At 47.5% G+C, this 27,670-nt stretch overlaps 1 protein-coding gene across 2 annotated transcripts in view; it reads left to right on the top strand.

The window, feature by feature from the left end:
* The first annotated feature begins 16,008 nt into the window (after positions 1-16,008).
* LOC144114614 (uncharacterized) overlaps positions 16,009-27,670 on the top strand; it is a 29,623-nt gene continuing 17,961 nt past the window's right edge. For both annotated transcript variants that reach the window (XM_077648468.1, XM_077648467.1), the window contains exons 1-3: positions 16,009-16,270; positions 16,402-16,470; positions 19,143-19,212. In XM_077648468.1, coding sequence (XP_077504594.1) covers positions 16,122-16,270; positions 16,402-16,470; positions 19,143-19,212 — 288 coding nt within the window. In that variant the 5' untranslated portion in view covers positions 16,009-16,121. The remainder of the gene's footprint in view (positions 16,271-16,401; positions 16,471-19,142; positions 19,213-27,670) is intronic.

The raw sequence follows: 27,670 nt of genomic DNA, 5'->3' as shown, positions 1-27,670 counted from the left end.
CTTTCGTGCGGCTTGAGAAATCAGACGCTTCTCTTCCATCTGCGCAGAGAGCGTTCGCAATCGCATTCGCGCCACCTAGCAGAATGGTTTTCGTAAACCCGGTAAAGGCAGCGCACTTCCCCTCGTGTCATACTCTAGGTTCCCTGTTTGTCCGCTCACCGAAATATCTGTTGCGTCTAGGGGAAGGGGGCAGCTCTGTGCACATTCTGAGAGGGATGGACTCGCAGTTCCTTAATGCTGCGAGTTACAGGATTAAAGATGTAGCACGCGTCATTAACGACCAGCATGTTATGTAGAAAACGGCACCTTGTGGCCTAAGGTAGGCTTTTCATGAATTATTATGTTAGTTCCTTGCATGCTAGATGCGTGACTGGGGGAAAACTGTCCGGATATGGAAGTTTTCTCGCTATTTATCTACGCACGAAGGTCAAACACGTTCGCCTTGTCTTCAAAATAAAAAATTCTGATAACAGGGCGACATTTTGATAGTGAAAAAGTGCCAAGTCGATTGGTGCGTTCTACAGAGTGAATTTACCCTTTGTATATTTATAATTTAATAACTGCGAGAGATACGTCGGTGTTTTTTATTGAGCTGGGCAGCACAGCACTGCAAGGCGCACATTGTGTACCTCATATGAATGAATCAGTAAATGAATTAAATAAAATTAACTAGTAAGCTTTATATTTTCGATTTTAGGGGGCACGGTTATATTGTCACGTAGTGGTGACGGCAGTCGAAGCAGCGATGAAGACGGACGAAAGGGTCTTCTAAAAGAACTGTTTATTGGGCTGTCTTGCACCCAAAATGGACTGAATCACTCGGCGGCGGCGAAGCGACAAGCGTGCTCGGCGGTCGTCGAACAGAATGCCGGCCGCTGTCGGCCGTGCTCAATTTAAAGCTGATAGCGAACTTTCGAGATAAAGAGCGCAAAGTTACTAGAACATTCCGGAACAACGTAGAATCAGCTCTGCCTGGCTGCGATCAAACGAGATAAATCTAGTCGCGTCTTGCGTCGCAAACAAAGCGATAAAGTGATGTGGCGGCAGGTTTGAAAAACGAACAAACACTGCAAATATTCGCGGCATTACTCCCCTCTCAAAGAAGCATCGACCCGATAGTAAGGGAAAAAAACGGATCTTGCAAAAATAGAGCATGGAAATGCAGCGGCCTTTAGCGCGCATAATACGGCTTCAGACGGACTACATGGACAACTTCTGGTCGTACGCGGCGTCGCTGGGATGCAGTCATTGCGTCAGGGATGACTTCATAATCCAGTTCACCCAGCCGACGAAGAACCTTGTACGGGCCGAAAAAGCGGCGCAAAAGCTTTTCACTCAATCCACGGCGGCGAATGGGCGTCCACACCCAGACTTGGTCTCCTGGCTTGTATTCCGCGTTGCGTCTTCGTACGTTGTAGCGTCTGGCGTCGGATCGCTGCTGATCTTTGATCCGTAATCGGGCAAGCCTTCGAGCTTCTGCGCGTTGAAGGTAGGCGGCAACGTCGACGTTCTCTTCTTCTGTAACGTTGGGCAGCATGGCGTCTAGCGCGGTCGTGGCCTCCCTGCCATGGACGAGCCGAAAAGGCGTCATCTGGGTGGTCTCCTGCACTGCGGTGTTATAGGCGAAGACGACGTAAGGCAGGATGACATCCCAGGTTTTGTGCTCGGCATCGACATACATAGCGAGCATATCGGCGATGGTTTTGTTCAGGCGCTCGGTCAGTCCGTTGGTCTGCGGATGGTATGCAGTTGTCCTCCGGTGGCTGGTTTGGCTGTAGCGCAGGATGGCTTGCGTTAGTTCCGCCGTGAAAGCTGTTCCCCTGTCCGTGATGAGCATATCGGGGGCGCCGTGTCGAAGAAGAATGCACTCCATTCATGTTCCGTTCGGTAGGGCTTTCGCCTCGGCGTAGCGGGTCAGGTAATCGGTCGCTATGATGATCCACTTATTTCCAGATGTTGATGTTGGAAAAGGGCCAAGCAAGTCCATGCCAATCTGCTGAAAGGGCCTTGAGGGAGGTTCAATGGGGCTCAGAAATCCTGCTGGTCGTGTGGGAGGAGACTTTCGTCGCTGACAATCTCGGCAGGTTTTCACATAGTGTGCGACATCGGCAGACAGTCGGGGCCAGTAATACTTGTCTTGAATGCGGCGGAGGGTGCGAGTAAACCCGAGATGTCCAGCTGTCGGCTCGTCGTGTGAAGCCTGTAGAACTTCTTCGCGGAGACAAGTAGGTACAACAAGGAGGTAGGCTGTTTTGTTCGCAGTAAAGTTCTTCCCAAGGACCTCATTCTGCACACAGAAGGCAGTCCTCGCTTGAATGAAGCGGGGGGTGAAGAAACCTTGCCTTCCAGGTACTCGATGAGGCCTTTTAGGTCGGGGTCCGAGCGTTGCTGCTGAGCAAAAGAGCTGGGGCTGATGGGTCCCAGGAAGGCGTCCTCATCGTCGTCCGGCGGCGGTGCATCTACAGGGGCTCGTGAGAGGCAATCGGTGTCAGAGTGCTTGCGTCCGGACTTGTAAACGACGGTGACGTCCAACTCCTGGAGACGCTGACTCGATCGAGCGAGTCGGCCAGAGGGGTCCTTCAAATTGGCAAGCCAGCAGAGCGCGTGGTGGTCGCTGACCACCTTGAACGGCCGTGCGTTGAGGTAGGGGCGGAATTTTGACGTAGCCCAGATGATGGCAAGGCACTCCTTCTCAGTTGTCGAATAGTTAGCCTCGACCTTGGAAAGGGTCGGTCATAGGCTCGGCGGGCGGGGGCTGGGAGGCGGCGTTGTGGAACAAGTGGCTCATCTCGGGGAGGACATGGGGGCTGTCGTTGGGGCTGGGCAGTCCTTACTACAGCGGCGTAGGTCATGGCCTGGGGTTCTGTGGCCGTCGGGGTGTCAAGTGCCTGTTGCACTTCTTCCCGTACCACATCCATCAGAGTCGCTGCTTGTGGCTGTGGGGAAGATGGCAGTAATCGGCGTAGCTCCTCTCGGACGATTTCGCGGATAACTTCCCACAAGCTGTCGCTGGTGGTGGCCGGCGTGTCCGAACGGATTGCGCAGGCAGAGGAAGGGCGATTGTACTGCCGAGCTCGGACGTCGAGGGTCTTCTCAATCGTGCAGGCTTCTTGCATGAATTCCTCGACTGTCGTTGGCGGCTGGCGGACGAGGCTGCCAAAGAGTTGTTCTTTTACGCCGCGCATTAAAACTGAACTTTCTTTTCCTCGGTCATCCCGGGGTCGGCGCGGCGAAATAGGCGATTCATCTCCTCGACGTAACCGCAGACGGTCTCATTCGGAAGCTGGATCCTGGACTCGAGGAGTCATTCGGATCTTTCCTCACGACACTGGTGAATACCTTCAATAGTTCTCTTTTGAATAGCTCCCATGTAGTAAGGGACGACTCGTAGTTTTCGTACCACGTGCGTGCGGAGCCATCCAGTGAGAAGAACACGTGTTCAATTTTTGCCGCATTATCCCACTTGTTGAATGACGCCACGCGCTCAAATTGATCCAACCATTCTTCAGGGTCTTCGCCTAGGGATCCATTGAAAGTTGGCGGCACCCACGGCTGCTGTAGTATGATCGGTGTCGACATTTTCGGCGAGGTTGCGGTGCTCGTAGCAGCGTCTTTTCGCTGTCTGGCGCGGTCAGGCAGTTTCCCGAACTCAGGCTCCTCTCCCTGGAGATGTCGGCTGGCTCGCTGAGCTGCTGGCTTGTCCTCGGGTGCGAATCGCTGAGGGCTGGCTTCACGACTTGAAGGGGGCGTCCGGAACATGGAAGGCCACCCCGCACCTCCACCAGATGTCACGTAGTGGTGACGGCAGTCGAAGCAGCGATGAAGACGGACGAAAGGGTCTTCTAAAAGAACTCTTTATTGGGCTGACTTGCACCCAAAATGGACTGAATCACTCGGCGGCGGCGAAGCGACAAGCATGCTCGGCGGTCGTCGAACAGCCGGCCGCTGTCGGCCGTGCTCAATTTAAAGCTGATAGCGAACTTTCGAGATAAAGAGCGCAAAGTTACTAGAACATTCCGGAACAACGTAGAATCAGCTCTGCCTGGCTGCGATCAATCGAGATAAATCTAGTCGAGTCTTGCGTCGCAAACAAAGCGATAAAGTGATGTGGCGGCAGATTTGAAAAACGAACAAACACTGCAAATATTCGCGGCAATATTGTGAAACTGATGGCCGTCAACGCCGAACGTGATCTGTGTTTGTCTCTCTAATCGGCAATGTGGTTCCAGATATCTAATGTCAAAAACATGTTTTTGAAAGCTCGTTGAGTTGGCTTTTCCGTATTGCATATCTCAAAAAGTGGCGTCTCTCGCGCTTCTTGTGCATCAACTGCAGATGCAGTTGATGATGTAGAAGTAGTTAACTTAATTTCGGAGACGATACGATGCTTAGCGACGCCATTTTATATTTAGTTAATGCGAGAAAGCCAACTCAACAAGCTTTCAAGCTCGCATTTTTGGCGTTCGATATTTCAGACAACATTGCCAATCAAGAAAATTTAAAAACAACAGTCACCTTCTATGTTGACAGCCATCAATTTCGCGGTAAAATCGTGTCCCCTAAAAAAAATAAAAAGTTTATTGAAGTCATTTAAACGTCTAATTACTGAGTCACATGAGGTACATAATCTCTGCCTTGCCGTACAATCCAGCTAAATAGAGCGCCCCGGCGTATCACTCAGATATTGTAATAAAAATACGTTAAACTTTAAAAAATACACCCTTTATACCTATTCGCGTGGATTCGCTGCAGAGTGCGTTTGAAAACGAAGCAAGTGCTTTCTCACTTAATTCTATGTTTTGCCTGCTTCACGAATAATATGCAGATTCACATTATTTCTTCTGAACTGGTCTCCCAGATCATTTAAACGAGACCAAAGTGCTGCCTCGAGCGCTATGAAATGTTTAGCGGCGTTTTGAGTCGAAGACAGCCATGCCCAATGGCATTAGAGATATTAGTTTACGCTTCAAGAACTTCGATGAGATTGAACACACCTAAAGTTTTACGTTATAGAGATGCTTTATTGTTATTGATCTGAACGTGTGCGCAGAGCTGGGTCTGGCTTTTAGCAAATGCCAAGGTCTGATCATTGATGCGTGTAAGCATTGCCACTGAAGCGTTGGCCGCCACAGGATATTCCTTTGTTTCGGACATCGAACTGTCGGAGCGCGTCCTGGGTGGGCCGAGGTTAGTTTCAATGTTTCCAGAGCAGAGCAAGTGTCGCATAACATATTCACCGAAAGTCACGAATAGCACTTGTGGACATAGGAGCAGTAACAGAAACCGATTTTACGACTTGTTAACGTAAAGTGAATTACTTCTATTGACCTGCAGATCACACAGCTGAATGATTGGTCTACCATGTTTGGGTGTGCCCAGTCTTTCTTGTAGCCTCTCGAAGTATTGACGCGATGCGTTAAACGCCCCACTGTCCACAAAATCTCTTGTCGGCGCCAGTGTCGGCGTTGTGAGCGAACAATCACGAGCATGACTCTGGCAGGTGGTGCCCAGAGAGCGACCCTGGAGGCAGGTAGGCCACCTAGGTCCCGTGACCTTGCACTGTCATCACAACGTGGCCACCGGATAGTCAGCAAACTGGCCACCGTGGCAGGTGGCAGTTAAATTAATGATTGGTCACCCGGTAAGGTCAGCCTCGGCCGCACACGAGGCCCGCCGCTGGGAGCACCCGCCATCGCAGGGCAGTGACGCATCGCTTAAACGTTGCACCACTACGCCAGGAGGGGCATAAGGACTCCCAGGAATCTATGAATGTAGAGATTGACCATCGGCAGTATGGGAATTAACCCAATGCGCTATCTATCGCGTCATATATTTCAGGCGGAGCTTAACTGTTCCCTCAAATTTTTTTAAAAATTTAGTTCTACCTGCAGCTTGACCCCCTTTCGACGAGCGAACAGTCCGCCAGAGTAGATAAGTGCTCACAGAGCGCTTATGCGTTGGGGAAGGAATGATGAGACGACTGATGCGTTCTTTACATTTAATATTTCACAACATAATTTACAATTACGTCAAAATAACAAATATCTAAAGACAATTAAAAAATAAAGTCGAAACTGTCGCCGCCTCTTTCCATGGCGTAGCAGGATCCGCCGAGCTCGCGTAGGACGTCCATAAACTTCTGCTTCAGCCGTCTGCGTAGGTGAGAAAACAGTGAATGAGGGCGGTGAATCATCCAGGGGAGGCACAGACAACAGTTGCTTAGTAATCGCGTTAAAAGCAGCAAATTGTTGCGAGTGACCTTTGAGGCCCACATGGTGTCATGCAAAAGGGAGACACCTATAGGTATAGCCCGGTCAGAGTAAGGTGTGCACCCTCAGAAATGACGGCTGCACCTTCAGTGACACTCAACCGTAATGCGACAACGGAACTGCGTTCGCCAGTCACAGCCTCTGATGCAGCACTTTGTGGCCACATGGAACGATAGCTGAAGTTGATAGTTCGTGATTCCAAAATAAGTTGCAAGAATATACAGCAAGAGGTCCCAAGGTACAAGACCGCAGGTGGGACCTCCTCTGAGAGAACGTTGGCTCCATTGCATGCTGTCGTTTTATTCGACGTCACTCCCCGTAACCATTAAACAAACAATTGGTGTGAGATGGAGCGATGGTTGCAACCGTGTTGGACGTCGTTCTTAAAAACGAGCCAACTCTTCAAAAGGAGGACGCGACGCAGATAATTGTTTCGTGCCTTACGTAAATTCCTTTTTCGGTATATCCCTGCAGCTAGCCGACTGTCAGCATAAGTTAAAGGGACACTGGGGGCAACTCCACCCAACTTTCGTTCTTAGTACAAAGCTAATTTTGTGGCTCTTCTTGGCTAAGTTGATCTCTGTCTAACAGCAAAAAAGAAACATTTATTGCCGAGAAAATTTCTTCTAAAATTTTTCGTGCCACCCGATTGAAACTCGTGAAGCAAACACAGGAAAGGGCTCCGTGATCTCCTTTTAGGAGTGAATAACAGTGTTGCTTAGCCTCGGAGATCCCCGCTAAGTAAATACCACTTTACTTGCGAAAACGCCTGGGGGTGGCAAAAACCATAGTTCATTTTTATAAAAGTCCAGCTTTTTTGGATGTTGGTTTTAATTTCAAGGCAACTTGTCAATTGGCAAATTGTAAGATTGCAAAATAGTTAAATTGTAAGAGGCAAAGTGTAAGATACTTTTGTGAACATATCGATGGGAATAGTCTAACCTAGGAATGCTTAGCAAAAGCCGGCTCTTAAAGTATGTCGCGGCTTCGAATCGAGTAGTTCAGACAGCCATAGAAAACCAGGAGGGAATATGGTTGGGCATGTTCGTTCATCGTTACACAGGTACCATAGCGCGGTAACTGCAGAGGGCAACTGCAGCGCTTGTCCTGTCCTCGCCTCGTCCTCTGTAGTTACCGTGGCATGCTTTCTCTTTATTTTTGAAAACCAACTGGGCGTTGATAAACAACTTCCCGTTGAAAAGAACACGCCTGTCTAGAAATTGGGGTTACGACTTTTCGAGCTAATAAAACGTCCGTTTTCATGGAATAGAGCGTCCTTTCATAAGATTCATCGCACAGCACACGGGCGCCTTAGCGTTTTGCCTCCATAAAAACGCAGCCGCCGCGGTCGTGTTCGACTCCGGGAGCTCCGATCAGTAGCCGAGCGCCCTAACCACTGAGCCATCGCGCCGGGTGTAGTGGAGCAGCTAGAAAGTGCTTATTGAGGGAAGAAAATGGCGCAGTAATTCTCACATCATGGTGGATACTTCTTTTATTCGAGATTTTTGCCATAATTCATAATGAGAAACGGTGCCGGGAATATGGAGGAGAGAAAAAGGAGTGTAGGCAAACCTCGCTTAAAGACTGGCCAAAGTTATCGCCGAAGCGATTATCTTGAATCCGTTTGCGATACTCACCTTCAACGTAAAATTAATAATAATAATTGGTTTTTGGGGAAAGGAAATGGCGAAGTATGTCTCGTGCATCGGCAGACACCTGAACCGCGCCGTAAGAGAAGGAACAAAGGAGGGAGTGAAAGAAGAAAGGAAGAAAGAGGTGCCGCAGTGGAGGATTCCGGAATAATTTCGACCACCTGGGGATCTTTAACGTGCAGTGTATCGCACAGCACACTGGTAGACCCCGTTGATTTTGAGGAAAAGAAACGCGCCTAACTGGCTCCCTGGGTCAGTGGATCCCTTAACCGCGCATTCGGGTACATGGTGTGCTTTTTCATATCATGCTTACCAATGCCTAAACGCCAGCCATTTCTTCTGGATTTCATGCGTCATGTGGTTGGTTGGTTGGTTGGTTGGTTGGTTGGTTGGTTGGTTGGTTGGTTGGTTGGTTGGTTGGTTGGTTGGTTGGTTGGTTGGTTGGTTGGTTGGTTGGTTGGTTGGTTGGTTGGTTGGTTGGTTGGTTGGTTGGTTGGTTGGTTGGTTGGTTGGTTGGTTGGTTGGTTGGCTGGCTGGCTGGCTGGTTGGTTGGTTGGTTGGTTGGTTGGTTGGTTGGGTGGTTGGTTGGTTGGTTGGTTGGTTGGTTGGTTGGTTGGTTGGTTGGTTGGTTGGTTGGTTGGTTGGTTGGTTGGTTGGTAAAAACTTTATTTAGACCCATTTCGTGGAACAGATGAGGTTGGGTGAAGGGTGAGAGGTGTTGAGCAGGACGGCGACGGGCCCTCGGGCCGCTCTAGATGGCCGGACACTGTTGGGAAGGAAAGGCAATGGAACGGTGGCGGTTTGTAATCGACGCCATACCACCTGCTCGGTTTTGATCAGAGAAGGGTGAGCAGGGGGTACATTTGGCGGGAATTTCTTTAATGCACTGCGATGTCGTAATAGATGTGCATCTTCGAAGAATAAGATGGCTCCATAGTCCGTAGGTATTTCATGAATCGTGGCGTTTTAATTTTAGTTTCAAATTTTTCCTCGGTTTGTACAAAATTTGTTTATATGCATATAAAAGAATAACATGGTGGCTACCGATGAATTTCGTCAGGCCTTGAAAACTTTTTTAATTGGTTTTTGGGGGAAAGGAAATGGCGCAGTATCTGTCTCATATATCTTTGGACACCTGAACCGCGCCGTAAGGGAAGGGATAAAGGAGGGAGTGAAAGAAGAAAGGAAGAATAGGTGCCGTAGTGGAGGGCTCCGGAATAATTTCGACCACCTGGGGATCTTTAACGTGCACTGACATGGCACAGCACACGGGCGCCTTAGCGTTTTTCCTCCATAAAAACGCAGCCGCCGCGGTCGGGTTCGAACCCGGGAACTCCGGATCAGTAGTCGAGCGCCCTAACCACTGAGCCACCGCGGCGGGGCAAGCCTTGAAAACTGAAAATTGCTTTTGGGGAAAAGGAAATGGCGCAATATCTGTCTCACATATCGGCGGACGCCTGGAAGAAAGATGTGCCGTAGAGGAGGGCTCCGGAATAATTTCGACCACCTGGGGATCTTTAACGTGCACTGACATCGCACAGCACACGGGCGCCTTTTGAGTTTCACCTCCATCGAAACGCGGCCGTCGAAGTCGGGTTCGAACCCGAGAACTCCGGGTCAGTAGACGAGCGCCCTAACCACTGAGGCACCGCAGCGTGGTCTTGGTATGCTATTTGGGCCTAAAAATAGTTGCTTTTGAATCGAAATAATAAACGGCATCTTAAGAGAATGCAGGAGTGGACGCGTTCATGCACATACGACGATAGGGTGTGGGGCAGCTATTGGTGCCGCTTGTTTGCTTCTGGTTAGGAGAAAAATCCTGTGTTTTCCATGCCTTCACTTAAGCTTTTCCGTACTTTTAATGGCTCTGATAGAAGGAGTTTGCGCGTGGCAAAGGAAAAGAAGGTAAAATGGTTTGAATTGAGGTTTCTTCTTTCGAGGGGGTAGGGTTCGGCCGAAAATCGCAACCAATCCAGAGCGCCATATTGTGTTTGTGTTGATGGCTTCGCGAAAACTGCGCTGAGTTAGTCGGAATGGATGGCGGTCAGCAAGGAACAAATTGGCTTACGGGTGTAGAAACAGCCCGTTTGTTGCGCGTGTCGTGCACTGTTTGCGTGCCATGTTTATAATAATAATAATAATAATAATAATACAAAAATTATTTTTTGGGGAAAGGAAACAGCGCAGTATCTGTCTCGTTTATCGTTGGACAACTGAACCCAGCCGAAAGGGAAGGGAAGGATGCTTGATTTTAAGGAAAGGTAATCCGCCTAACTGTCTCCCTGGGCCAGTGGACCCCTTGACCGCGCTTTCGGGTACATGCTGTGCTTTTTCACATTATGCTTACCAATGCTGAAACCTGAGTCATTTTTTTCTGGATTTCATGCGTCATGTGGTTGGTTGGGAATAACTTTATTTAGACCCATTTCAGTGGATCAGATGAGGTTGGGTGAAGGGGGAGAGGTGTTAAAAGGACACTGATGAGAAATTGAAGTTGGCTTGTACCGATAGAATGCCAGCTCCTGATCACAAAAAATGCCACTCTTATACCGTCTTCGACTGGTCGCTCCCGCGATCCGGTTAGGATCTGGCAGAGTGGGAGCCGCTCTCGCTCCGAGCGCATAGCGAGACTAATCAAGCCGAATGGTCAGCGAGTTTTTAGAGCGGAAGCGAAGGAGGCAGAAGGGGGACGTAACTTCCGGAACCACTACGCGGCACCGCTGCTGATGTCAACAGTAGGCGCACGTAAGGTCCCTTGATTACCTTTAGCCGCACGCGGCCGCATAGCCTGTATCGATCGCTACCCCGGCTTTCCGTCCCACAGGACGCTCATTTTTCGAACATCGCCTTGTGGAGAGCACTGTCGTCGTCGTCTGAGCTGCTGATGGAATCGCTGTTGTCATGCGACAGCAACACAGACCGCGTTCCTAGCGTAGTTATCCGGCCTCTCTTGGACATTTTGTCTGACACAGCGCGGCACCCGCAAAACACAACACAGCAAGGACGCTACTACTGCGTGAAAAGCCTACACTTGCTTCTGTCTACGCGCAGGGGACGCCGAGGACTCGCGCCGCTTTCGCGAAATGGCGGAAGTGGCTCTGTCACGTGGACTCATCTCGGAGCCGCTCCGACTTTTTTCTCGGAGCGCGTCAGAGCGCTCTGAGCTGGAGGCGAGCACTCGGAAAGAACCAGCCGAATGTAGTCAGAGCGGCCGGTTTCGACCAGCCGAATGTGCGGTCGCCTCTCAGAGCGCTCTAGAGCGATCTAAAGCGACCAGTCGAAGACACCATTACTGAAAATAAAGCTCTTGTAAGGTAGAAAATAGCAAGAACCAAAATACAGGCATCGCCGCCACAGGCCAATCTCGCAAGTACAAGAGTGAAACGTCATAGGAAAAGAGACGCCATCTTGGAGGAATTTTTCTTCCTACAGGGGGGCGAGAATCTCTGAGGCTGACAAAGGAAGGTTGCGCGGTTCAATATTGAAGTAAGTTTTGTTTTAAAACCGATAGTGCACTTTTATCACACAAGGAAGATAGACAAAAGACAACCTGAATCTTGGAAGCAAAAAAAAACGATGCTTGGCGGCGCCACAGGTGGCCAGGAGAGTTTCGATTTTTTATGGCGCTTCGCGTCTATGAGCTTTGCGTGCCCCGTGGTTTTGTTTTTGACGCGCCTCGATGTACAAGCGTCGAACAGCAAAGGAACTCCAAGTGCCACTTCAAGTGCTAGTTAACGTTTGAAGGAGCCTGTTAAGGCTGATCAGATGATCGCCACTGTCGATGAAAAACTATGATGTCACGATGGTCGGTGATGGTACAAGGCAGTCCGCAGTCCGCCTTGTCGTGACGCTTTCAACTTCTGAAAACAGATGGCCCCACCGCCGCCATTCAGCGAAAAACGTCGTCTGCGCGGCGGCTGCGTTTTTATGGAGGAAAAACGCTAAGGCGCCCGTGTGCTGTGCGATGTCAGTGCACGTTAAAGATCCCCAGGTGGTCGAAATTATTCCGGAGCCCTCCACTACGGCACCTCTCTCTTCCTTTCTTCTTTCACTCCCTCCTTTACCCTTCCCTTACGGCGCGGTTCAGGTGTCCAACGATATATGAGACAGATACTGCGCCATTTCCTTTCCCCCAAAAACCAATTATTATTATTATTATTTTGGTTCGCCGATCTCTACGTAGACGATTACGTTTTCGCATCATGCACGGCTCAACTAAGTAAGTACCGTTGTCAAACTTGCTACGATACAAAAGTTACCATAATACGCAAGCTCCGTGTGCAGTTTCATCGCAAATGAGTCAGCGGTTGAGGCGGGGAAACTTTTGAAAGTCTTCACGATAAAAACGCACAATACTGTTCTCACAGCCAGAGCTGACAGCAAATACTAACGATTTAAACACTTCTCTTCAGTGTCAAATAGAGGTGAGCTAAATTAAAAACTAGAAAAGAAAACACCCCTCTATCATGATTACTCTGCCTCGCGTTCCTGTATTTTGCTAGTTCTAGTAACGTTTTAGCGGTTCTAGTATCTTCTATAATAGTAACGTTGCCGCGAACGGCCTTGGGTGCACAGCATAGAATTTCTTACTATTAACTAGAGGGAAAGCTGGCGGCACTGCACCAGTACCTCCATGGGCGCGCAAAGCATCATGGGGCGATGAGCTACTTGGTGCAGGACAGTAGGTTTTTTTCAGGAACACAGAGTGGCGTTACAAAGATGTCCCATACGGTATCCACGGTGCCCTCCGCGCGCAGACGACTCTGGCGTAGAAGTAGTGTGCAAAAACCATAGTATCGAAAACGCAACAGTACACGACACCAATAAAAGGTTTTTCTTTTCCGAATTCCTGTGGGAATACTTTTTAAGATGTTGAAGGGACAATATTTTTTTCATAGACATATTTCTTTTTAAAAGTGCGCCTGTTAAGCACGAAATATTGGCTTTTGTAGTCTGCAATGCTTGGCCAATAGGAGAGCAAGCCATCGCTGATTTTGGGCAAACTTTGCATTTACGTGCTTTTCTGCTCGTTTTTTGCAATTTATAGACAAGATATTGAACGTTAGGACATTCTTGATTATTGGACAACGTTTGTTTTTTCATTATTTTTGGCCAAAAGTTGTAGTTCTGCAGTCAGTAGCTCTCCGCCCCATGATGCTTAGAGCACCCATGGTGGTACAGGTACAGTGTTCTTCTAGAACACTGTAGTACAGGTATAGTGTTCCAGTACAGGTGGTCTCGAGGAGGCTCCATGCAAACTCCCATAGGCGGGGCGCCAGCTTTCCCTCTAGTTATTAGTAAGAAACTCTGGTCCACAGCAAACGGGGCAGCAGACGACGCGTCGAGGGTAAGAACAAGTGATGAAAACCTCTTTTTCCTTTGCGACGTGCTTCAAAAATTAGTGACAATTTGTTAACTTTTTTTGCTTAGAAAAATATTTAATGTGAGAAAAAGGGAAAAATAATTCAAATTCCCGAGCAAGGTGGTTCAGACCTGCTACTAGTGGCACGAACGGAGGCTCGCGGCAGCGTAGCAGCTGAGGCAAAACGCCTCTCCTCGCCGCAAGGGGCGCTACTGCGCCTTGTACTAGCCCCGCGCTGCCGCTGCCGGGCTGCTTCTCACATTCGGAACGGCTCTCCGGGCGCTGAACTGGCTGAAACGAAGTGTTTTGTCTGCATTCTACGTTTCGGCGTGGCTCCTCGAGCTGTAAACTCTGAGTGATCCGGAGAAAATCGTCTTGCGTGTGTGAAGTTCGTGCTATAAAGGCACTACAGAGAGGCACGATGCCGAAAAGGAAGACGGACTCTCATTGCTTTGCCCCGGGCTGTCGGAGCGGTTATCCAGGAGCTCCTAAGGCGTCTTTGTTCGCCGCTCCCACGGACGACGAACTTAGGAAGAAGTGGGAGCGCAACCTGCGAAGAGATGACAAACCTTTCACTGGGTCCTCAGCGGTCTGTGAGCGCCACTTTGAGCCCGAGTGCATATTGCGGGACTACATACACATGATAAATGGCCCGAAGTGCGACTTCCCCGTGGGAAGCCGTCACTGGGACATGGTGCGGTGCCTACCCTCCTGACTGACTGTTCGTCTTACCTTTCTGTCCGAAGAGCAAAACAGAGGCCAGAAAGAAGGCCAGCAACAGCAAGCGACAGGACGCACCGAATGAAAGTGCAGATGTCGCGCAGGAAGCGCTTCGTCAGCCTGTAACCGATGTTTTGATTTCCGAGCTGAACGCTCTAAATGAAGCTGCAGGCCCCACCGAGAGTGAGCCCTTCACAGTTAACATGCTTCGAGGAGTGATGCTTCCCTCAAAGACCTGGTGCCGGATAAATTGCGACAGTGACGCCAGCATGCTCTTCGCAATTCAACATCGATACGAAGAGACACCAAATTTGAAATTGTTCACGATAAATCCGTGCTGTTCCCCTTTGGATGCAGATGCTGGCCAGCAAATTTAGCTCCCATAGTGGCAGGCAGGAACTTGTTGATAAACTGCTCGATGCAGGCAACATAGATGCAGCAAATGCAGTGCTCCCGAAATTACCCCCAGACCATTCCACTTCCACTGTGGCACCAAGTGACAGCCGGCTAATATTTTATATAGCTGGTTATGTGGCCAGGAAATGTGTCCTGAAGACGGGCTGTGAAAGCTGCCTCAATTTGCTTTTGTTGACCAAAGAGGCGGCTGGGAACTTAAACCTAGCCCAGTTCACTCGCATGAAGACAACGGTGGTCTTCTGTATCCCGCTGCCGCCCTGTACAAATTTGTAGCTGACCTAGAAAATGCTTTCACAACATGATTTAGCCTCCTGGAACTACATGCAGGCAGTATCATTGATATTGTAGATGTGGTTAAGGCAAAAACAGAGCTTCGACTTAATTGGCTGTCCAGACCACTGTGAGAATGTTGCAGCCGAGCTCACTGCTTTTTACATAACAACCCGCCTTCACTTTTTTATGAAAAGCATCAATAGCAGCAACAACCGGAAATGCCAAGCTTAATTACCTGAAAATGAGTCGATGCGCTTAGATTTGCGAAGCACCCTGTTAGGGTAGCTGCAAGCCCAGCCTTGTTTCCACGGATGAAATTTCTATGTAACCTAATTTAGGCTGGTTACGTCAATAATGTGCCTGCCATCAAACCAATATTTGCTTCAGTTTTTCTTTTACATGTCCGCACTTGCCAATAAAAGCATAATGCTCGCCTCCCGTGTATTATTTATCAACCTTATGTCATGCATTCACTGCAAGTAAAATTTGCCGAAAATTAGGTTGGAAATATTTTCAGTCATGGGTAAAATTTTCTGAGCAAAATGCGTTTCTGAGGCCGCTTAACCGTCTCAGGAAAAAACTGATTTCCGTAAGACTAGATCACACGTAGCTACGTGGGCATATAGGCGCGCGCACAGATGAATGAGGGGTGTAGTTCTCTATAATTAAGTCGCCGCGGTGGCTCAGTGGTTATTGTGCTCGGATGCTGACTCAAAAGACACCGGTTCGATCCCGGCCGCGCCAATCGCATTTTGATGGAGGCGATATGCTAGAGGCCCGTGTACTGTGCGATGTCAGTGCACGTTAAAGAACCCGGGTGGTCGAAATATCCAGAGCCCTCCACTACGGCGTCCCTAATCGCCTGAGTTGCTTTAGGACGTTATACCCCATGGCACCAAACTATAATTGCAGATAAACAATATCAGCCTGGCAAAAGATGCACCTAGACAACTAACATCCACCGGCAAATCCGTGAGCCTCTCTCATTGCCCGGCGCCTGTTCTCGGTAGCAGACGGCATACGACGACGCGATTTTTCATCATCGCCGAAATGCTCAAAGGGGCACGGCAGGGGGAAAAAAGGTGCCCATGAGGTTACGTTGAAGCTATTTGAAGCAAATGGCATGCATGTTTATTAACTACAGGCGTATTAATGCACCGCACCGGAACAACGACTCGGAGAAACACACACAAGCTCCAGCGACGAAGCCGCGACTCCACTAGAAAAAGTTGCAGTGGCGCCACCTGGTGGTTTCTACGCCAAACGGCACGCCCGTGCCTTTTCGTTCGCGCCACTAGGATAGTATTCTAGTTCACAGTAGACCTGCCGGAACACGGAAGGAGCGCTCGTATTGGCGGGAAGTTTGTGGGCGACCGTTTGTTTTAGGTGGTTTTGGCGGTTTTGGTGTTCTGTGACCGTTTCGACAAGATGGAAAAGCGTGAGCAAGGTTCGTCGCCCACGAAGCCCAGGAACCCTTTCAAAAGGAAGATTTGGTTCGAAGCGTCAGTGGACAAGAATCAACAAGTATCTGTTGAAATGAAAAAAAAATGTCGAGACTTGCTGCTCCGGGCGATTGGGTGAGCGAGGCGAACGTCGCGCCTGAATAATGCAAAGCATTTGCTTCGAGCCGTCGAATGCAAAACGACGAGTTCGGTTGGAGATGCGTTGTGCTAATTCCCGTCTCTTGTTTTTCTGATCTTGAAACTAGGAATGTGCTAAAATCATACCCAGCCGCCAGCGCAGAGACCAAGGTCCTCCTACACGACACCTTCGAAAAGTAAGCATTTCTCCTAAGGCGCATCGCAGCCTGTGTGCAAGACCGGCGGAGGCGAGTTTATGCAGGGCAAACACAAATATTTATGGCAGACTAGTTCTTCCAACGTTGTCATAAACTGGCGAGAATTTGCAGACCGTAACTTCTGAATTTTTTCCTGCCTCATTTGTCTAGTTTTAACTGCCGAACAGCAGCGCACTTCCTAATAGAGGGCTTTAAAATGACATGCTGAATATTTTCACTGAGAAGGGCGAATGCACACTGTTCAGAAGCGAGCTTGTGCACTGTTTATTGCCAAAATGTTATTCTTTCTGCAGTGCTATATTTTCTGCATTTGTTTGTGCGCGCGCTGCATCTTCCCTACTTCCGAGCAACGTGCTTGTCCGTGACATCTTAAAGCCTAGTGAAGCTCGCTTCTTGCCGCATATTTGCATGCTGCTCTGAGAAATTACTGCTAATCAGTTACGGACCGTCATTGTCAACAGCTTTCTCGCACTGAAACTTTGCATACTGCTGTGAAGGATTTTTATTGTGCCGCCCGGCTGCTGAGCCCAAGTACGCGGAATCGAATCCTGGCCGCAGCGGACACATTTCGATGGAGGCTAACTGCGAAAACGCCCGTGTGCGATGCGTGATGTGCGATAGCAGTGCACGTTAAAGAACCCAACGTGGTCTAAACTGATCCGAAGCCCACCACTAGAGCATTTTGCATAACCCATATGCAGCTTTACGACGTTGAACTCCAAATACCTATACCAAATCCAACCATTTATTTACTTTGCATACTAGAGCCAAATTTTGGCTGTAGCAGGAGTGTGATGGTACGGTCAGTCAATATACTTCTTCCCATGGTAGCGTTTTCTGCATGACTGCTTACATCTAGCCACGACATGCGGTGTCTTGTTTATATAGTAAATGCCATCTTTGTTTCCTGTTGCTCATCCTGACTTTGCAAGTTGCCAGCGAGTGTTATTATGTTAGCACAGTGTGGCAATAAAGGCATGAACAGTGAAGTTTTTCTTTTCCTCTTCCCAGGCAACATTCTCTACTATCCATTCACCCAGATCGCGTCAGTATAGAACACCTTCCCTTCGAGCAATAGCAATGTCTAATTTTACTAAACTTTTCTGTTTTGATTGCAACAATTGCAAGCACAGTGTGGACTTCCAAGAGTTGCCAGTTGAATTTTTTGTGCAAACTGTTTCTTATTTATTCTGCATGGAATTCCTATTCTGGGCAGGTCCTCATAGATATGAGCACAGTTGAGAAGAAAGCTTTGATTCATTTATTCCTCAGCACAGACTGTAAAAGAAGTCAGCATATTACTCAGTGGCATGCAATCTGCAAGAATGTATATCACAGCTGTGGGAGTATTATTTGCTGCCATCACCTTTCAAGCCATAATTCACTATGGAATCTTTTAAAAATCCTGGGGACTGTTGAAGCTCACGTCGCTTCTCATCATGTTGAAGCCATGCCATCATGAATGATTCACTATCTTCCCACTAATATGGGAACAACCACGGACCGTGTCATGGGATAAAAGTATGTAGGTTGTCATATTATTGGCCTTTTCATTTCAGAAATCATGGTGTGTTCCAAACAGCATGCTTATTGAAAATTTTCAGATTAACCATTGCTATTGAATGACTGTTGGTATTTTTAAAACTTTTGGCTTTCTGGTAGCTGACATTGTGGCCTTTTTATTGTAACCGGCAGAGAAAGGGCCAACACTGGTTTAGTTAGGGAACATGGGGCTGCTGCCCGTAGCATAAAATTGACACAGGGCCCGGCAGCCCGAGCACACCTTTCGTCCTTGTCGCCAGGTGCCAGGGGTGCCACCTGGAGTGATATAACGCTTCTTCCCCTTGCAGTGTGTCAACTCAGGATCATCTTCCGTGTGCATCCAAATAACTGGGCATTTATGCTGCTGTGACAGCTGTGCATAGTGTTGTATTGATGCTGTTTCATTGCATGACCACTTAATATGCAAAATAACACAAAGTAGCAGTTACCTTGAGCTTGGCGCATGATGGCCTTAGCTGCCTATGTGCCATAAAACCCAACACAACACAAAGTAGCAGTTGTTTCTCTGTGGAGACTTTTATGCTTGCAGTCCTTAGACTGTCCAAGCTGGCTGCTGTTTTACCCATGCAGTGGCTGAAATTAAGGAACTCAAGATTGTTAACTTAATGTCTGTAGTTGACACTACCTAGACAGTGAATCATTTTTGTTTTGTTTTTTTCACTGGGTGGAACTTTACAGCAGTTCTCATTTTCATCCAAGACATGTGGCTTTGTCCTTTGATGTAGACACTTAGTGGTATTGCTTTCATCTTCATTCGTTTCCTTTAGTTTTTGCAAGTTGTAATCAACAAAACAAGCCTCAACAAAACGAAAGAGTGGAATATAATTAACTGCGGCCCCATAATCTAACTTGCATTGAAATTACTGCCTCATTTTCTAGTTTATAACTTGTCACATTGCCATTAATTGTAAATAATCAGCTGTGTCATCGTAAAAAATACAACCGTACGTGTTCAGTTATGAATGTTTTCTCACATATAGAAATAAATCTCTGGTTAGGCTTCACTGTGCTTGTTGTCTTCTTTATATTTTACCTGCTTAAAAAGTTTAGCCTTCTTACTGAGTTGACGTTTCTTTTCTCTTTCTTAGCATCATGAAAGGACTAAACAAGGCCTTTCAGCTCCGGGTGCTTGACCCAAGTAAACTGGAAAAATGTGAGGTGAGCTGGCCTTCTGTTGGTATTTATAATATAACTTGCCGTGTTTTGCATTTCAGTGCATTTAAAGGATCAGGGCCATTCTGATAGAAAAAGCAGGCCTCATGTATAGTTGAGCTAAAATTTAACTCACAAAGGCTTGGGGATGTTGTAGCTGCCTTGAGAAATGAAATGCAGTGCATTCAAGTTTTCTGAAGTACACTACATTCAAGCTTTCACCGCAAAACATAACCAGTGGGTGTCAAGAAGATGTGCATGTAATATTGCTCGAAAGTTGATGCCAGTGCATGTTTTGAGCTTGCCAGGTTGTCTTGACATGTTGAGTAGTGTGCTGTAAAACAAAGAAACAACCAACAATGGGTGCTGGGTTTCAGAGGCAACAACTGCACATCAGTGCAGCCAGTGCGAGTTTTTTTTTTTTCTCTCTGCCCTTGAATGTACCACTCACATGATGGAAACAGACTTAGCATGCACTGTACTGCCATCATCATGTTGCCATGCCTGTCTTTTGCAGCTATAGCTGTTTGTTCTTCTGATGGCACCTTATCGGGGCTGAGAGGATACCATTGCACCATTGAAATGTGTTTGCATATGTACTGACTTTTGGGCTAATCCAAAAGTATAAAACTCAGATCAGATTCATTTGGTTTATTCTCATGCACCTGCATCATTCCAGACTGCAGTCACAGCACACATCCTTTCCTTGTTTTCATCTCTCTTTCTGGCCGCCTGGCTCCGTTTTTCTAATTCCCTGGTTTAGGGTTTCACGTACCGTGGTTGGTGAGGTCATCTCTGCTGGGTGTGTAGTGCTCTGTCTGACTGGCACAATTCCCTACATTTCCTTCCTGCATTTAAAAGGGGCTTGCGTTCATTCTTGATCAATGCCTCTCTACTATATAGTCCTGGCGACGTGTCCGGCATTTTGCTTCTCATTGCTCTGGCCGGCATTCGTGATCCAGGTGCCTGCGAGGGAGTGTTGCCTACTGTGTTTGCAGCTGTATGGCTTTCCAGTTATATACGCCTCGCTGTCTGGCCCGACATCTGGTCCTCTGTTTCGATAGAATCAGCTGCGCTGTATATGAGTCATCTTTTGCTTCTAACTTGTGTTGATCTTCTTAAAAAACAATGAGTTTCTTGTCACTCTTTTGCCACGTCTCGATGCCATTATCGATGATCGTTGCACATGTGTTGTTACCATGTAGGGGGCTGGATCATACGGCGACTCGTGAGTCTGTGTTGCTTGACGTTTCGGAGGACGAAGTCATCTTTCTGAAGTGATTGTAGGGTAGCAAGACGTCTTTTGTCCACATATGCCTTCATGTCTTCTTTCTTGAGCTTGTCTCTCTATCTCAAGAAGTCGTCATTACCTTCATGAGTAGCCAGATTGGCTTTAATTTGGCTTGGCCTGGCAAAGCTTGTCAAAGCTTGGCTTTGATTTTGCGTTCCAAGAGAATGTGTGCTGGCAACAACCCATTTGTTTCCTGTGGTGTTGTTTGATAATTAAGTACTCGTGTACCCTTGTTCCCCATTGTTTCCCCTCTACTGTAGCTGTTCTCACTACTTTCTTGATGTTCTGGATGAACCTGTCTGCTTCTCCATTGGTTTTATGCCACAGTGGAGTTACTCTGTGATGCTTGATTCCAGTCGCTGTCATGAAGTTTGCGAACTCTGAACTGAAAACTGGTGAGCCATTGTCAGTCTTTATCTTCATTGGCACACCAAGAGTGGCTAATATGGTGAGCATTTTGGATGTTACTCTTTGTTAGTGCTACAGCCATAGGAAATCTGGAATATTCATCTACATTTTCCAGGAGGTAACACTTTACTCCCAGAAGGAGACCTGCAAAGTCTGGCGAGTCCCTAATGCCTGCCGAGGTCCTGTGGGGAGATCGGTCATGTTCAGCAGTGGTGGTCTTTCAGCTGAGCCGGTGGTCTGGCATGCACGGCAATTTTATAGCAGCTTCTACTGTCTTGTCCAGCTCAGGAAACCAGTTCTTTTCTATGATAAGTTGTTTTCTTCTGACTATACCCAAGTGTCCTCCGTGCACAATTTTTATTGCTCAGGTTGGAGGTTTCTTTGGAGGGATTAGTCTGCGTCTTCTTAAGGTGACATTGTCGATGAGTGTAATATCATGATGAACCTGGGCAAAAAGCTTCATAGTAAGTGTTCGCCACATTTTGTCCGATGCTTTCTTGTTCTTTCATGGATGGCCCTCGTCATTCACTGTATCACTGGTCATCCTCAAAGACCTTTCCACTTTGGCCCTTTGGGTATAGATGACATACTAACGAAGAGTAGATATTCTTGGGTGGTTTGACCTCCTATGGTTTCTGGGTTTGCATCCTTAGCATATCTTGATATAATACTGAATTCTATTTTCCTGACATGTGCTCCACTTTGTAGTCTTGGAGTCGTAGGTTTAAACTCTAAACTGTGCAATAACTTTAAACTCGTGTTCTGGAGGATGGAGACAAATGGTTTTGGGTTCATCTCAATTGCAAAGCTTCCTCCAGCCAGGTACACTCTGAAATGTTGTACCACTGACACTATTGCCAGCATTTCCTTGTCTATTTGAGGATAACGCCTCTCTGTAGGAGTCGATGCTTGCCTATAGTATGCAAGGATGCTAGGCTTTTCTCTCCTGCATCAGCATTGCACCTATCCCTTGCTGGTCCTGCATCTGGGATGAGGTGGGTTTCTTTGCTATCATCGTAATAGTTAAGCGATTGGTGGCACCCACTTCTTAATATTGTGAAACACCTGTTGTTCTTTCCTGGTCACTTAAATTTGTTCTGTTCACAAGGGAGTGCACAACGGGGTTCTACAGTCTAAGCCAAGTGTGGGATGAACCGGCTGTAGTAGTTTAGCATCCCCAACAAGCTTTGAACTTCTGAAGGATTCTTTGGGCGAGTCATACTCTTCTGGCCTCTCTCAATTGTTTTAGCACAAGGTGAAGCCGGTGATCATGCTCTTCAAGGGAGCATCCAGACGCTAAAATATCATCACTTACCGTGTTCACTCGCATAATTTGCACTTTTTTTGTTTAAATTAAGGCTTCAAAAAAAGGGGTGTGCAAATTACACAGAGATTTCGCGAACACCTACCAAAAAACACTACAAAGGTTATAACGCGCAATATGTACTGCGCATTGCCGCCGATACGGCGACCACCCAACTCACATCCCACACTGAGCAAAAAAAAAAAGTTTACTTCAAATATACACTATTGTGCCTCTTTATCGTGAACGCCTCAACTGCTGCCTCGTTTGCAGTGAAACTGAGCACAGAGCTTGGGAATTGTGGTTACTTTTGTCTCGGTTGTAAGTTTGACAACGGGGATGACTGGCACATTGCCTTCTCAGAGTTGGCACCCCGCACAGCAGTGTGCTTTTTCCACGTTAGTGCTTGTTGGGTGTCCATGGGAGTTAATATTGGATGCGTGGTGGATGATCGATCGATGGTGTTGATCCTGAAGTCTCCTGATGGTTCGGTGATCCGGCGACACGTTGTGGAACAGACTGGACAACTTCTTCGGGGCACTATCTCTATATTGCACGGGCGCTCACAGGTGACCTGCCCTCCAATCTCCCCTGTTGGCGCCAAAAACTCGCCCTTAAATCCCTTCGCCCAGCATTCTGGGGACCCTTTCTGTAACCAATAGGAAATGCACTTCTCAGAGCCAATCAGGAGAATTTCGTTCAAACTGAAGGAGCCAATAGCACACCGGTGCTCACGTTGTTGTTGTCTCGAGGGCACCGCGCAAATTCCACGAAGGTGTTGCGCATTTCCGCCAGGTTACAGCACAGAGACACAAAATCACTAAAAACGCCAGTGGAAGCTCAGGGAAACCGGACACCCAGTCCGAACCGCGCGCACTGCCCTGGTCGCGCTTCCCCCTTCTGCTGCCCGCTCCGAGGCGTCCCGGCCCGTCTCGCGGTCCGCCATTAAAAGCCATATATTCACGCGCGACCCCCTCCCGAAACCCCAGGGGTCCGCGCATCGGCCGCGTCTTGCGGCCCGAGTGCTACCTTACAAGGACGGTCCTCCTCACTGCCGGTTAACCGTCGGTCTCCGCCATCTGCCGCGTTTGTCTCAAAACAAACTCATTTCGGCAGCGCCGGGATGGCGGCTTCTCGAGGAGCCCCAAAAGCAGCTAACACACACAAACCAAGGGGGCCAAGCTTCCGGCTTCGGGGAGCACGCTCGATCGGTCCCTGAGCAACAGCTCGGCATCTTAACTATGGGCCTCTGCTGCTTTTAGTGTGCTTGAGGAAAGTGTAGTGGAGTGGCGTTTTTTGCCATTTGCAAACCTATAATTGTCTGCGGCAAGGTTGAGGAACCGAAAGCCACTAACGTCGAGTTTTCGCCAAAAGGGTGATGGTTGCGCTATCTGTTGTCCTCAGGGGAAAGTGCCACGGCACGAAAGGCGTTGGGGCGAGCGTTGCAAGGTATGCAGGTCCTTTGATGGCGCCACCACTGCCCTTTGGCAGCAGCCCGGCGCTGACGGCTTTCTGTTCACTGAATTCAGCTTAGATGATTAAAGGTTTGTATCATGCACAGCTGAAGCAGGTGAGTACTGTTGTCAAACTTAATACAAGACATAAGTTGCCACAATACCCAAGTCTGTACGCAGTTTCACCGCAAATGAGCCAGTGGTTCTCTCTTTGGTGCGACCCAATGCCGAGTCTTTTTTCTTCTTTTGATGCAGTACTGGTGCTGTGCTGCATCGTTTTGGGGTTACTTTCAGGACCCCATCCTTATCACCAATTTGTAGTGTCTTCTGGGTCAAATCGAAAGGACGATACTCGTATTCATTTGAAAATGCTGTGCTGTGCCAGAGCTGATTCATAATGTAAGAGTTTGGCAAATAGGCGTGGTCAGGGAGCAGCCGCGCTCAGGCTCTGGGATCCCCATTTAATTCTGCCTCGCGGACCGCATGGCGGGAATGAATGGCGCACTGCCTTTGCCAAGTTGGCACCCCGCACAGCAGTCTGCTTTTTCCATGTTAGTGCACTTTGGGTGTCCATGGGCCTCTGCTGCCTTTAATGTGCTTGAGGAAGGTGTGGTGGAGTGGCATTTATTGCCCTTTTCACTCATTTAAACCAGAGAGTTCAGCTTATATTGAGCAAGCAAAATCTTTCTCCTGAAGTTTCACCACCAAGCAGGCCAGCAGAGCGACTGGCCTCGGTCGGAGTTTAACACCGAAGTTGGTAGACTAGATGTGTTTTCATGTGTGCCATCCATAACTTCGTCTGCCATCGTACACGTACACCCTTTATGAGTACCTATGTTCGTCTACACCTTGTCAGCTCATTTTCAGAGGTCTCGCTGACACAGTGATGGCCTGCACATCGAAACAGTTCCTAAAAGTATTCTGTTTAAAGCAAAATCGATGCCGAATTGCCTGGGCGAGATGTATGTATGCATGCAGAGTATATACATTTAGGGATGTTTTGAATAAATAAATAAGTTCAGTTGAGCATTTTGGTAAAACAAAGAAAATTTGCATTTTGTTGCAATTCCTATACTACTGCTGTTGGCATGGTATATTTTTTCTCTTATTTTCTACATCGCATGGCGAACAGCACACACAAAAAAGGATCTCTACAATCTTCTTTTTTGCTGACTGTGATTGAGTGCAGGTGCGCAACATTTGTAATAAAACTGTGGCATGGGTGCGAAGCACACTGGGCTCTCGTTGCATTTTTAGAACTCTTGGCAGCCACTGCCTGAACTGTCAACTTGATGAAAAATAATAGCTCATGGTAGCAAAGCTCCGACGCAGTGGTGCGTACAGCGCAATCACGGGCAATTTTTTTATACCGCTGCTCTTGGCAAGCGATTCTGGTTGCACTTAACACAGAACAGCTCATCTGGGACAACAGAGATAGAGCAGTAATGTTTATATTGCATTTTTTTGCCTGGCCATCAAGGCTCTAAGAGAACAGCAATCATCGTGTTGCACGCAAAATGCGTTAATGGCCTCAAGCAATAAGCAACAACTGTAAACCGTTCGCTGTGACTTTTCCCCTTTTTTGCAATGCAACAGAACTTGTACGGGGTCGCCCTCGAAACGTACGGCACCGAAATTGCAATTCTTGCCAGCAAATGTCTCCAAATTAACATTTCCTGAAAAATTGTACAGCAGTGTACTCACTATTTATTTCATATACCTAACTGCAGTGTAGTGGGAAATGTACTAGTCATATAAAAAGTCAACTAATTTTATTGTAGTCTGACAAGCGATTCAGATGTGTTCTAAGTGAGTGCTGCGCCTCACTTTGAGTTAGGTTTCAGTGCACGTCAGGCACATATCCAAGGGGGACCTGAGGATGCCCCCCCTCTTCCAAAACCGAGCTCATCTGCCCCCCTGGTACAGAAATTCGTCTTGGGCCCCTCCCGAAAAGAATTTCTGGCTATGTACTGGTGCATGTGAAACCCTATACACTTAGAAAAGTTTCTAAACAAACACAACCAGATTGTTATACCTCCACGGAAAAATTTCTTTAAGGCTTATAAATATCACACACAAAGAAAGTGTAGTATAAAGTGTCAGAGCAATTTTATTTTTCAGAGGACTAGCAATAATAATGAAATGAGCAAAAATTGCGGGCACTGCTATGGACCAGTCTTTTTCTATCTATCTTGCCTGTGTTGCTCAAACTGAGAGTCCTCAAAGTGAGCCTGTCAAAAATCCGATTCAGTTCATGGTAAATTCACAAACATAAGAATGGCATGCACGAAATTTAACCTCTCGCGTTCACTTCTTCGAGTATCAAGTTTCATGCAGTGCACAATACACTCTTCTCTTGCTTCCTTGCTAAGCAATTAGCATAGATCGTTGGCTTGGCTATGGTTACCACATACTTTATCCACTAAGTTCATAGCATATTTAGAAGCCTCACAAGTGTGATTACAAAGGGTAGCAGGTTGAAGGACAAATCTTTGGTGAATCTAGTAAGCCAGCAGTGAATGCTAGTGCAACATTTGTGCAAGGCGTACTGTTTCAGTACAGCAGGGCACTGACAGTAGCATGCCAAAACTTAGATATTTGACGATGAGTATATTCCCTTATATGCAGCAACGACCCCATAAAAAAAAGCAGCAGTTCTCACCTCACGAAGTTTGGTGTGGTCAGTCGGTGTCCAGCTGTTGCATGGCCTTTTACATACCCAAATGTAGCCACCGCGGTGGCTCGGTGGTTATGGCGCTCGGCTGCTGACCCGAAAGACGTGGGTTTGATCCCGGCCACAGTGGTCAAATTTTGATGGAGGCGACATTCTAGAGGCTCATGTATTGTGTGATGTCAGTGCACGTTAAAGAACCCCAGATCGAAATTTCCAGAGCCCTTCACTACGGCGTTCCTCATAGCATTAGTCGCTTTGGGACGCTAAACCTTCATAAACCAAGCCAAACATATCCAAATGCGCCTTCTTTTCTCCTTTTTAGGGAGTTTAAACAATCGAAATCCCTTTGAACTGTGATTAGTGCATCCCGTGGCACAACAGCAACCCATTCTTCACCGGCCGGCAGTGTTTCTGTTCAACCATCAGAGCAGCATACGCCGTATATTTTTACTTGCATAAGTTAGTCTTAAGAGCAAATCCATAGTCATCACTAGTATACTTCACTTCACTCCACTTTATTTTCCTTAAAGACCTCCTTCTGGGTGTATTACATAAGGGGTGGGGTTACAAATATTTGGAAAAGAGAAATAAAAGAATTACAGGCCTTTGAAAATGGGTTGACATGACTTCAAGAAATGTAGATGGGCATGTGATGGCAGCGACTTTGTGGAGAAGGGCTGCTGAAAATGTTGCTGTGCGAGCAACAGGCAGAGTTATCTGAAACGGATGCGTAGCGCAATGAGATATGTGGGTGCGATGCACAATTTAAGGCGCTTGATTGAGTGAACTGAGAAGAATTTTGGGCAGCAAACAAAGGCTGGCAATGTGGCGACGAAGTAAGAGGCTTTCAAGGCTGGAATTTTCCTTCAGAGATGAAACGCTGATGAAATATGAGTATGGCATGGCTTTGAATTGATTTGACAGCATTTGTTAAGTATATCTGAGGTGGGTTCCAAATGGGACTGGCGCACTCAAGTTTTGATCTAAGTGTTTTATATGCTAGAAGTTTCACATGTAGTGGTGCATGATGTAGGTGACGTTTCAAGAAACCTAAAAACCTGTTGGCAGATGATGTGATGTTAGTTGTGTGTGCCAAGAAAGATTGCTGCAGAGGGCGATTCCAAGATATTTATATGACTGGACGCGTTCTATGGAAGGGTTATCAATTTCATATGAAATTGTCTCACTATTTGTCTCTTTGCCGAGTGTCCTACTGGCGCTACTGTAACTCTAGAGCTGTGAACTTCTGCACCGGCTGGAAATTATGCTTTTGTTCTGTGGTGGCCACTCTTGCGAAATGAATGGAAAGCTTTCTGTTATGTGAAAACTGATGT

This window comes from Amblyomma americanum, chromosome 1, assembly GCF_052857255.1.
Source record: "Amblyomma americanum isolate KBUSLIRL-KWMA chromosome 1, ASM5285725v1, whole genome shotgun sequence".
NCBI lineage: Eukaryota > Metazoa > Arthropoda > Arachnida > Ixodida > Ixodidae > Amblyomma > Amblyomma americanum.
The sequence above is the reverse complement of the archived record's forward strand: the minus strand, read 5'-3'. Positions and strand labels throughout refer to the sequence as shown.